This window comes from Anolis sagrei, chromosome 1, assembly GCF_037176765.1.
Source record: "Anolis sagrei isolate rAnoSag1 chromosome 1, rAnoSag1.mat, whole genome shotgun sequence".
NCBI classification, from domain to species: Eukaryota; Metazoa; Chordata; class Lepidosauria; order Squamata; family Dactyloidae; genus Anolis; species Anolis sagrei.
The window spans coordinates 99,194,696-99,207,050 of NC_090021.1; the positions used below are offsets into that span (position 1 = coordinate 99,194,696).

General features: G+C 49.0%; 1 protein-coding gene across 1 annotated transcript in view; it reads right to left on the reverse strand.

Moving 5' to 3' along the window:
- Window positions 1–237: 237 nt before the first annotated feature.
- PRDM13 (PR/SET domain 13) overlaps window positions 238–12,355 on the reverse strand; it is a 31,221-nt gene continuing 19,103 nt past the window's right edge. Inside the window, exon 4 of the mRNA XM_060753086.2 lies at window positions 238–6,638. Within this exon, the coding sequence (XP_060609069.2) occupies window positions 4,930–6,638 (1,709 nt within the window). The 3' untranslated portion in view covers window positions 238–4,929. The remainder of the gene's footprint in view (window positions 6,639–12,355) is intronic.

Sequence of the window (12,355 nt, forward strand, 5' to 3'; positions counted from 1 at the left end):
GGGCCATGTTCCAAAAACTTCAGGAGATAATGCTTCCGGAACATGGTCACACAGCCCGAAAAACACACAACAACCCAAATCCCAGTATGTTGAATGAACATCAGTGTTAAGTAACCAGTCGGGATAGACTTCCAAATCAATTTGAAGCAGATCTTCAGACTGTATCTAATAGGATTTATTTCACCGTGTTGGACCATTTGGACCAATCAAACCCATTTGAAGTGAACGAGGCAGGCAGTCGTTTGTCAGTAACTTTATTTTTTTTAAAAAAAATGATCATGACAAACGGAAACGAAGACCCAAATACGGTGCTCTTTGTACAGAATTCGTTATAAAACAAACATACACCACAGAAGTCGTCTACGAAATGATCCTTTGGGGAAATGATATAGATAGAGCGTGCTTTTATGGATATCATGCTTTCGATATTTATTTTACAAACGTGACTCAAATAGGATTCTGTTATAAATAAGTTGCAAAGAAGATGTCCCTGGTCCCAGCAGGATCCCAAACCCCCACCCCCTTCTGGGAGCTGTAGGAGAGTGAAATGGGTTGACTCAGAAGGAAGTCTCAGGCATTTCCATAGCATTTAACTCAAGCTTCTACAGACAGCATCACAGCTTTTCCTAGGGGGCATCTACATTGTATAATTAATACAATTTAGCATCACTGTGGACCCCTCGGTGGCGCAGTGGGTTAAAGTGCTGAGCTGCTGAACTTGCTGACTGAAAGGTTGACTTTTCAAATCCGGGGAGCGGGGTGAGCTCCCGCTGTTAGCCCCAGCTTCTGCCAACCTAGCAGTTCGAAAACATGCAAATGTGAGTAGATCAATAGGTACTGCTCTTGCAGGAAAGTAACAGCGCTCCATGAAGTCATGCTGGATACATGACCTTGAAGGTGTCTACGGACAACGCTGGCTCTTCGGCTTAGAAATGGAGATGAGCACCAAACCCCAGAGTCTGACACGACTGGACTTAATGTCAGGGGAAAACCTTTACCTAGCATCACTTTAACATGACTCAAGACCTTTCCACACAGTCATAAAACCCAGAAAATCCCACAATATCTGCTTTGATCTGGGCTATCTGAGTCCACACTGCCATATATTCCAGTTCAAAGCAGAAAATGTGTGATTTAATTCAGCTGTGTGGAAGGGGCCTCAGTGTTATGGAATCATGAGATTAATAGTTTGATGAGACACCAGCACTCTTCGGCAGAGAAAACTAAAAAGCTTGTAAATCGACAATACCCGGGACATATTGTGCCCTTGCATTTAAAGTGCTGTCAAACCTCATTAATTCTACACTGTAGGTGCGCCTTAAAACCAAACCCTCCCTCGAAATCTTTTGCCCCAGTTTCTGTGCTTCCTGGGCGAACTCAATAGGACTTCCTTCTAAAATAAACAGGGGCCCCTTCCACACAGCTGAATAAAATCCCACATTATCTGCTTTGAACTGGAATATATGGCAGTGTGGACTCAGATAACCCAGTTCAAAGCAGGGGTTGTCTGCCTTGATATTCTGGGTTATATGGCTGTGTGGAAGGGCCCATGATTAAGAAACCAAGTTTGGGATTGGAATTGCGATTTGCAACGCTTCCGCTTCCTCGGTTTAGACCAGAGCGAGAACTCAAGCAGAAATGCGGCTCTTCCCTAAATCCAAATGGATACTCGTATGACTGCAAAACGGGAATTAAACTCTTCAGGTTCCGACTTTGGAGCTGCCCTATTTTTAATTATTTTTAATGCTTTTCCATCGCCTATCTCCCTGAGGTCAGCCACGCCCCTGAAGACTGAAATCCAGGCAGGGGAATACCTCCAAATATTGGACTGCCACTCCTATTGCCCCCAGTGGTGCAATGGGTTAAACCCTTGTGCCGGCAGGACTGCTGACTTGAAAGTTGGGTTGCTGACCTGAAGGTTGCCAGTTCAAATCTGGGGATGAGCTCCCTCTGTCAGCTCCAGCTCCATGCAGGGACATGAGAGAAGGATGGTAAAACATCAAAACATCCGGGAAGCGACTTGCAGTTTCTCATTGTTGGACTGTGGCCCCTTCCACACAGCTGAATAAAATCCCACGTTTTCTGCTTTGAACTGGAATATATGGCAGTGTAGACTCAGATAACTCAGTTCAAAGCAGATATTGTGGGATTTTCTGCCTTGATATTCTGGGTTATATGGCTGTGTAGAAAGCCCCTGTCATGCCTATCATCCCTTAAATTTAAATAACTGATTTAAATGTGTGGGATCCCTTCACAGGATATCAAGGCAGAAAATATCTGCTTTGAACTGGACTATCTGAGTTCGAACTCAGATAATGTGGGATTTTCTGCCTTGATATTCTGGAATAAAGGGCTGAATGGAAGGGCCCTGGGGTTCAACTACAGGGCTTTGGACTGAACCTACCGTCCTCGATGCGTTTACACTAGAGTAGTATTAACACAGTTTGACACCACTTTAACTGCCATGGCTCCATGTTCTAGCATCACTGGAGTTTTACCAGGTTTTTAGCCTTATTTGCCAAAGCCTGCCGGCGTCTCACCAAACTGCAACTCCCAGGATTTCATAGTATTGAGTCATGACAGTAAAAGTCGAACCAAACTGCATTAATTATACAGCGTAGATGCACCCTGCATGTCAATCGAGCTGCAGCCATGAAGCTGGGTGCAAGCGACCTGTGCGCGCGTGTGTGTGTACCTGCAACCACAGAGTGCATCTATACCAGCCATAGGCAAAGTTGGACCCTCCAGGTGATTTGGAGGTCAACTCCCACAATGCCTAAGAACCTCAGGCCCTTCCTTTTTTCCCCCTCAGTCGCTTAAACAGAAAGGAAAGGAAAAGGAAAGGGGAAAGGAAAGGAGGGAAGGGGCCTGAGGCTATTAGGAATTGAGTTGAAGTCCACAACACCTGGAGGGCCCAACTTTGCCCATGACTTATCAAAACTGTAGAAATCAATGCCGTTTGAGACCACTTGAAGCGCCATGGCTCAGTGCTATGGAATCACAGGAGTGCTGGTTTGAGAAGGTCTTTTGCCTTCTCTGCCAAAGAGTGTTGTTGCCTCTCCCCAAGCTGGAGAGGCAAGAGCATAAACATAAATAGTAGAAGAGGGTAGTAATATGTTTGGTAAACTTCAACCCTTGTTTCCGAGCAAGATGGCGAGGGGCGCACTGCTCAAGTCGCAGGGAAGTGCCTCTCTGGAGCTGAGAGCAGATGAATCATCATAAATATGAGGAAATGGATTTAACATATGTTTTGAAAACTTCAGCATATATTACTTTCGAGCAAACACAGATAAGGGACAGAGATAGACCCTTTTTGAGTTTCATTGATTTGTGAATTCCCAAATAAACATCCATCCGTCTGAAGCCATGGAGTTGGAGGCAGGTGAATAAAATAATAATATATCTTAGGAGATGATTTTAAGCAGGTGTTCTGAAAAATTCCACCCTAACTTTGATGCAAAGTTGGTCTTTAAACTGATCCAGGATCCAGCCTTTTCCTCAGCTTTGCTTAACTCATGGGGCTGGTTCAATTGCAGATCATCCTAAGTGATCAGTGTAGATCAGGCATGAGCAAACTCTGGCACTCTAGGTGTTTTGGACTTCAGCTCCCACCATTCCGAATTGCCTCAGGCCCTTTCCTTTCCGCTTAAGCGGCTGAAGGAGAAAAGGAAGGGGCCTGAGGCTGTTAGGAATTGTGGGAGTTTGTTGTGTTTTATCCCTGGACTGCACAAGTCTCTTGTGTCATCAAGTCTCCAGTCCTCAATGAGTAGCTAGACTAGATGTAGAAATGGAATCTCTGTGAGGTATGAGGTAACTTCCTCTTTAAAGGTATTTTCATCGCCCTGAGTTTGGCCATGTGGTCATCCTCCTTTGTTGGCTCTCTCTGCCTTTTCCTTTCTTCTAGTGAGGGCGCATTTTGCCCCTCTCCAGGCAAAATACAACTGCATGGATATTTTGACTTTTTATCATTTAAGCTAGTTAGCTCTAACACCTTCTGTATCTAGAATGGATTTCTTTTTACTTTAATAAATATTTTGAACCTAAAGTTGTGACTCTGCCAGTCTCTTGAATGGAAGCTGATCCTGTCTCACCACACTTAAGTTTCTGCTGGTTATGAAGGCTGCTTCTGACTCTGCTAAGTGATAGGGAGGAGGGAGCAATCTTGTTTTCTGCTGCCCTGGAGACTAGGATGCAGAACAATGGCTTCAAACTACAGGAAAGGAGATTCCATCTGAACATGAGAAAAAACTTCCTGACTGTGAGAGCCGTTCAGCAGTGGCACTCTCTGCCCAGGAGTGTGGTGGAGGCTCCTTCTTTGGAAGCTTTTAAACAGAGGCTGGATGGCCAACTGTCGGGGATTCTTTGAATGCAATTTTCCTGCTTTTTGGCAGGGGGTTTCCTGGATGGTCCCTGAGGTCTCTTCCAACTCTATGATTCTATGACTCTATAATGGTGGAATCACCCCAACTGAGGGTTATTTTGAACCCAACAGTTCAGATTCCCTCACAGAGTTGAAGTCCAAAACACTTGGAGGGCCCAAGTTTGCCCATGTCTGGTGTAAATATCAACCTTAAGAGAGGTCGGTCCTTAGAGGGTCATTTTCCCAAGCCATTTCAGGACCTGAATGTCATCCCCTAGCACAGTGGTTCTCAACTTGTGGGTCCCCAGATGTTTTGGCCTACATCTCCCAGAAATCCTAACAGCTGGTAAACTGGCTGGGATTTTTGGGAGTTGTAGGCCAAATCACCTGGGGACCCACAGGTTGAGAACCACTGTCCTAGCAAATAGATGTGCCTATCGATTTGGGGGGGGGGGGGTCAGCAAAATATTCATAAATATTCGGAGGTGGTTTGAACAGGACTTCAACCCAAGGTTCCTTTGCAAGAAGTTGATATGGAGACGGAGGGAGGGAAAGACCGAGGCCGGCCCTCAGGGCTGCTCTTTGCCGCCCCCGCTGCTGCTTCCGCCCGTGTCCTGGTCGCTCTGGTCGTCCGTGAAGCAGACGTCGACGTCGCTCTCGTTGTCGTCGGTCTTGGGCTCCGGGGGCGGAAGGGGCCGCCCGTAGCTGGGTGCCCTGTCCTCGCCCTCGGCCCCTCCCTCGCCCTCGCCCCCTCCCCCGTGGGCTCCTTTGGGCAGGCTCTGTCCCGGGTGGCGGGACTTGACGTGCCTCTCCAGGTCCCGGCGCCGGACCAGCACCTTCCCGCAGAACTCGCACCGGTAGGGCGTGTTGCCCTCGGCGTGGAGCCGGATGTGCTTGTTGAGGTTGCTGGGGTCGCCGAAGGGCCGCAGGCAGACCTTGCACTTGAGCGGCTTGTAGCCCGTGTGCGTCCGCATGTGGATCTTGAGGCCGTACTTGCGCGAGTAGAGCTTCCCGCAGTAGAGGCACAGGTGGCCCGTCTTGGCTTTGCCGCCCACGCCTGAGGAGGGCGGGCCCGAGGACGGCGGCAGGCCCTCCGCCAAGCGGGCCCGGCTCTTCTCGCCCGCCATCTCCGACAGCTGCTGCGTGTGGAGGGCCAGCTCCCGGTCGAGGCCCAGCTCCGAGGGGCTCAGCCCCGCCGCCGCAGCAGCTGCCGCAGCCGCCGCAGCAGCCGCCGCCGCCCCGTTGAAATAGGAGACCGAGTCCGGGTACTTGAGGAGGTGGCCGAAGTGGAGCTTGAGCGGGTAGTAGGGCCCGCCGTAGAGCAGCTCGCCGTTGTAGACGGTGAACGGCAGGAAGGGAGGCAAAGCGCAGTCCCCAGAAGCGGCGACAGCGGAGGAGGAGGAGTAGGGCTTCAGGCCGCCGGTTTCGAAGGGCGGCAAGGCGGCGAAGCGCTCCAAGTGCAGCCCCGACGCCCCTCCGCCTCCCCCAGTGGGGAGAGGACCGTACCGAGCGGCGGGAGGCGAGAGGCGGGCGTGGAGGCCCCGCTCGACGTGCTTGAAGGCCGAAGTCTCCTCGAAGTGGGGCAGGAGCGGGAAGCCCCCCGGGTAGGCCAGCCCTGCCGCCGAGAGCGAGGGCCCCGCACTCCCCGCGTGACACTTGGCGTGGGAGGGAGGCGGATGCGGGGGACCGTGCGGGTGTAAGTGGGCACCTCCGCCCAGCCCCAGCGGCCCTTCGTGGCCCGCCCTTCCCGGCTTGAGGCCGCCCAAGAGTTTGCTGAAGCCACCACCGCCTCCGCCTCCTCCGTGGCTTTTGGCTTCCTCTGCTTGGGAGGCTTTGGCCAAACCGGCGGGTTTAAAAGCCGAGCGGGCCCCTCCCGGGTAGAAAGACAAGCCGTTGCCGCCCAGAAAGTGCCTCCCGGAGCCGAGGCTCATGTCCAAGGCGCGCTCCTGTTCCTCCTTGGCCGCTTTGCTGCGCCCCTTGGCGAAGGAGGGCGAGGCCGAGGCGGGGCAGGGCTCTCGCTTGACGCCTGCTGCGCCTCCTCCTGTTCCCCCTCCTCCTCCTGCTGCCCCTGCTGGGGGGACGGGGGGCCTCAGGGGCGCCGGCAGGGCTCCGGGCTTCAGGGCGGCCAGGCTGAAGACCTCGGCGGGGCGGGGCGGCTCCGGGGGGCCCAGGAAACCTCGCCCGCCGTGGAGGGCGCAGTGGAAGTGGACGTGGGCCTTCAGGCTGTTGGGGAACTTGAAGGTCCGCCAACAGTACCAGCAGATGTAGCGCTCCTCGCCTGGGGAAGACACACAAAGACACAAGGCTGTTACCAAAGGCGTTTCCAGGGACAAAAGACACAGTCGTGAAAAACTGAGCAGACTCCATAGGACCATTAAGACCCCTTTTACACTGCCATGTAAAATCCAGATTATCCGCTTTGAACTAGATTATATGGCAGTGTTGACTCTAAAGGAGCCCCGGTGGTGCCAGCAGGACTGCTGACCGAAAGGTCAGTGGTTGGAATCCAGGGAACATGGTGAGCTCCCGACTGTTAGCTCCAGCTTCCCATGCAGGGACATGAGAGAAGTCTCCCACTGGATGGTAAAACATCCGGGCATGTCCTGGGCAACGTCATTGCAGAGGGCCGATTCTCTCACACCACAAGCGACTTGTAGTTTCTCAAGTGGCTCCTTACACACACACACACACTAATAGGTTTCTTAGAGTTCGGGTTTAACTCAGTCTTTGTGGCCTGAATAAAGCTTTTCAAGTCACTCCAGACAGGGGGGGGGGGGGATCCAGTTCAAAGCAGATGTGGATTATCTGCTTTGATAATCTGGATTATATGGCAGTGTAGAAGAGGGCTAAGTCTCTGGAACCACCTCTGTTGTTCCATTGTGACTCAAATGTTCTACTTATTTCCAAACTGAAGTCTGTTTCTCCTCCTGCCTTGGTACTGGTGTATCCCTTCTACACAGCCCTATATCCCAGAATATCAAGGCAGAAAATCCCACATTATCTGAATTTGGACTCAGATAAACCAGTTCAAAGCAGATATTGTGGGGTTTTCTGCCTTGATATTCTGGGATATAAGGCTGTGTGGAAAGGCTCCCAGGATGACAGACTGAACAACCCACTGCTCTGACATCCCTTAATTCCCACAAGGCACCGACATCCAGAAATCTCATCCTATTGGGGCCACTTCCTTGTCAGTATTCTGCCCTTGCCCCTCTTCCGGATTGAACCACCTCCTGTTCCTTGACTCTGGGCCCTTACACACAGCCATATAACCCAGAATATCAAGGCAGGAAATCCCACATTTTTCTGCTTTGTACTGGGATATATGGCAGTGTGGACTCAGATAACCCAGTTCGAAGCAGATATTGTGGGATTTCCTGCCTTGATATTCTGGGTTGTATAGCTGTGTGGAAGGGCCCTCTGTCCTGAAACACCCTTGCCTACCAAATTGCGGCCTTCCTTTAAACTTCTCTCTCCCATTGCTGCCTTTATCCTCTAAACATGCCCGCAAATGTGCTTTTCAAACACACAACTTTCCAAACTTAGGCAGCTTCTCACCTCACCATTTCAGAGGATTACTGCTGCCAGGATATTTGCAACTGGCATTGTTTCCCCCTGCTCTAGCTCAATACATTAGAGAGAAAATCCACTTAAAATCCGATTTCTGCCTCCTACAGAAAGGCTCCTCCCTTAATACAAACCCCGGAATTCTGCAAGAGGCAGAAACCGGATTTTAAATGGATTTTAAGTGGATTAGGAAGACCTTCCTGACTGTCAAAGTTGTTCTTTTGGCCTTGGCAGGTTTTGTTTTGTTTTGTTGCTAGTCAGGCATGCCCAGATGAAATCAACCCATGGAATGTTTATTGCCCCTTGCCTCTTCCTGTTGCATATGCTAATGGGCCTCCCCCTTTTCTGGCCAACTCTGTGTCACGGCCTCAAGAAGAGAAACCCTTTGATGTTTACCAAAGGGAAAACATCCTCTTTGTCTTAAGATAGCTTGCGGGTTTTTTGTTCTCGGTCCGTCTTCCTCTGCTGCTGTTGCTCAGCCTCCATTTCTCGCCATGAGGCAAGAGAGAGGAGCAGGCTATTTTCTCTTTTGGTAAAACAAAAGAGAAAGAACTCTTGAACTATTTTATCGGGATCTAACTATTTCAACCTGGATTTAATCTATCTTTCATCCTACCTAAAAGGAAGTTTGAGCCTGCCTGGTGTTTTTACACAACTTTGTAAGTAAAATAAAATCCTTTGAAATATTACAATTCTGGTTAATGTTTGTTTTTGTCTGTTCACTTTGCTAGTGCATGATGGGATGGGACCTAAAGGGATCCTGGGATTGGTAAACTCCCTCTAAACTTCTCTCTCCCAGGCCCCTTCCACACAACTGAATAAAATCCCACATTTTCTGCTTTGAATTGGGATATATGGCAGTGTGGACTCAGATAACCCAGATCAAAGCAGATATTGTGGGATTTTTCTGCCTTGACATTCTGGGTTATGTGGAAGGACCCCCAGTTTGTTACTCCGTCTACTCTGCTGCTTCGTGGAGACAAAATATTGTATATTTTAAGGGTGTTTTAATTAAGACAATCTGGGTTGTTGTAGGTTTTTGAGGCTATGTGGCCATGTTCTAGAAGCATTCTCTCTTGACGTTTCACCTGTATCTATGGCAAGCATCCTCAGAGGTTGTGAGGTCTAAGAATGCCTGCCATAGATGCAGGCGAAACGTCAGGAGAAAATGCTTCTAAAACAAGGCCATAGAGCCCGAAAGACCTACAACAACCCAGTGATTCCAGCCATTGAAAGCCTTCGACAATACAGAAGACAATCTGGTTTAACGGCCAGATATTCCCAACAATATTAGGCCCAAACAGAGCAGATCCTACTAGTTCAATAGATCTGCTCTTATTGGGACTAAACAATGGGATTTGGCCTAAACCGAATATTTGGAAAGATTCAGATGTTAAAATCTGGTGAGAAATCTTGAAAGACAAGCAAGTATCTTGATGTCCAAGTGAAGACCACCTAGACTCAAGTATCCAGTTCATCATTTCATCAGGCAAGGTCTAAACAACCTGGGGGCACCACATCTCACCCGAAGGTGCCCCCAAAAGACCAGATTTCCAAAATACATCTGGTTCCAAATATTTTAGATGTTCAACTTGTACATACAGAGAACCAGTGCATGCTGAACCATTGATCTGGTGACTACTACAGGCCCCTTCTACACTGCCATAAGAAATCCAGATTATCTGCTTTGAATTGGACTGTATGGCAGTGTAGACTCGTATCATCCAGTTCAAAGCAGATAATGTGGATTGTATGGCAGTATAAAAGGGACCTTGGATGCCAAGATCCTTTTCACATTGAGTCTGTTACTCATTTTGAAATCTGATCCTGTCTTATGTCATTTGCAAACTTGATAAGCATTCCCTCTAAATCTTCACACAAGTCAGGCATCCCTTGGGTTCAGGTTGCTTAATCCACTCAATAGTAGTACAGTCTAGCTTTCATTTTACTAGTTTGTTTGCAAGAAGATCATGGGGGAACCTTGTCAAACGTCTTCCTGAAATCAAGATATATTACACCCACAATATTCCCTGCATCTACCAAGCTTAATGTGTTTAATATAATTTATGTGTTTTAATCTTTATGGTGGAGTCCCCACCAAAAAAAAGCAGGACTGCTGACTGAAAGGTCTGCAGTTGGAATCCGGGGAGCGAAGTGAGCTCCCATTTGTCATCTCCAGCTTCTCATGCAGGGACATAAGAGAAGCCTCCCACCTGATGGTAAAACATCCGAGCTTCCCCTGGGCTTTCCCTGGGCAACGTCCTTGCAGATGGCCAATTCTCTCACCCTAGAAGCGACTTGCAGTTTCTCAAGTCGTTCCTGACACAAAAAAAATCTCTGTGGTTTTTAATAAATGCACATTAATGGTGTTATGTTTTCTCAATGTACCCTGCCTCCAGCCATGAAGAGATGCGAGGAACAATTTTTTGTTATCATCATCATCATTATTATTACAATTACTAGCCGTCCCTGCCACGTGTTGCTGTGGCCCAGTCTGTGTATATGTGTTTTGTGTGTATATATATTTGTGTATATGTGTATATATGTGATTTTGCACATGCGTTGAAATGTATTTTTATTTTTTGGCTTTTTAAGTCCCTTCCACTGTGTTTTTCAGTGTGTTTATGAGTGATGGTCACTCGTTGGCCTGCTAGGTGTATTGTGCCCAAATTTGCTGTCAATTCGTCCAGTGGATTTTGTGTTATGTTGATCCCACAAACGAACATTACATTTGGGTCTATTTCTTTCACGGGCAGCAAGTTGGACAGACACAAGGAGACCCCCTTGGGTTTGAGAGGAAGTAGTGCAAGCTAATTCCTGCTTCCCAGCTCTGTGCTGTCAACTGCCAATGCTGAGAATACTCATTTCAGCCAAAAGCGTGAGCAGAGATGGGGAAATCCAGCGTGGTGAATGCCTTGCGTAAATTAAGCTGCTTCCCTCTGCATCCGTGTATTCTTAGAAGAGTGGGGAGGGGGGGGGAGAAGGGGGTCTGCCGCATTGAGGCATCTCTCAGATCCCTGCCCCTCTGCCGACATATGCACAGATTAACCCAGACTGTGGATGTCACAATTTCAGACCTCCCACCGCCAACATCTCTGTCGGGGCCTCTCCCCGTGCATTGCAGCCAACCAAGCCCGCAAGGTGACTGCCATCCCTCCCGGAAGATGGTAATCTGCAGTGAAACGTTGCCAGCGTTGGAACAGGAAGATTCGGGTCTCTGTGACATTCCAGGAGCCATATTAGGGGGCTCTTCACAGCTTGAGGAAGGGGAAGCAGAAGCCCGGAATGGAGGTGGAGTCCACGGAGAAGTGTGACTAAAGAGGGGCTTTTCAGGACTAATGCTGAGCCCAACTTGTGACCAAATTAGCCCAGGATTCCAAATGGTTTGTAGAATAGTGAACCAAGGGGGCTTCAAAGACTCCCAGAAGGATTTCTCCAGACTGGGGCGCGAGTGGGTGGAGGAGGGTGAGCATTAGAACTGCACAATGTGTAAGCAAGTGGAAAGATATGCACAAGTGGAGAAAAGAAAGCCAGCCTTGCCACACACGCTTGGATTCGTACAAGTTGGCTTTCCTCAATCTGTCTCTATCTATTGGGATCTGAGCAGGTAGAGACAGATCTGAGAAATATATTCGAGGGTTATGAAGGGGAGGGGGGCTTCCCAAAACCCAGCTGCTTATCTTAAAATACATGTGGGCCAAATTCCACATTGGATACCACAGAGAAGGAATCAAAAGGCATGTTGCGCCAATGTCATTTCGCCTTTGTATAAATCCATGTGGTGACACAACTGGAACACGGTGTGTCATTCTAGTCACTGCATCTCAGGCAATGAACAAGGGGATGGGGCAAGGCCCCAGTGAAGATAAGGTACAACCTCCAGTGATATTCAGGTAGGTAGAGGAAACTTCTCCCCCGTCAGGAGCGACTTCAAAAACTGCAAGTCGCTTCTGGTGTGAGAGAATTGGCCGCCTGCAAGGACGTTGCCCAGGGGACGCCCAGATATTTTGATATTTTACTATCCTTGTAGTAAAGGGGGCTTCGCTCATGTCCCCGCATGGGGAACTGGAGCTGACAGAGGGAGCTCATCCACGCTTTCTCTGGATTCGAACCTCCGACCTGTCGGCCTTCAGTTCTGCCACCGGGAGGCTCCTACCCAGCAGAACTACCAGCTGCCATTGTTAACCCGAGACACAATGACTTGCTTAATAGCCTCACCATAAAAGTGCCAAGATGAGAAATGATGACTTGGATCTATAGCCCAACGGGGCTTTGAATTGACCACCACACATTTGGGAAAAAGAATGGGGTTACAGGACAATCACGCTGCAAACTTAGACCAACACCCACCCAAGCCTCCGACCTGGCCTTCGCAATCCCTAGCCCTTCCTCGATTGACTGGCTTCCCTCCAAATTGAGCAGGGACTC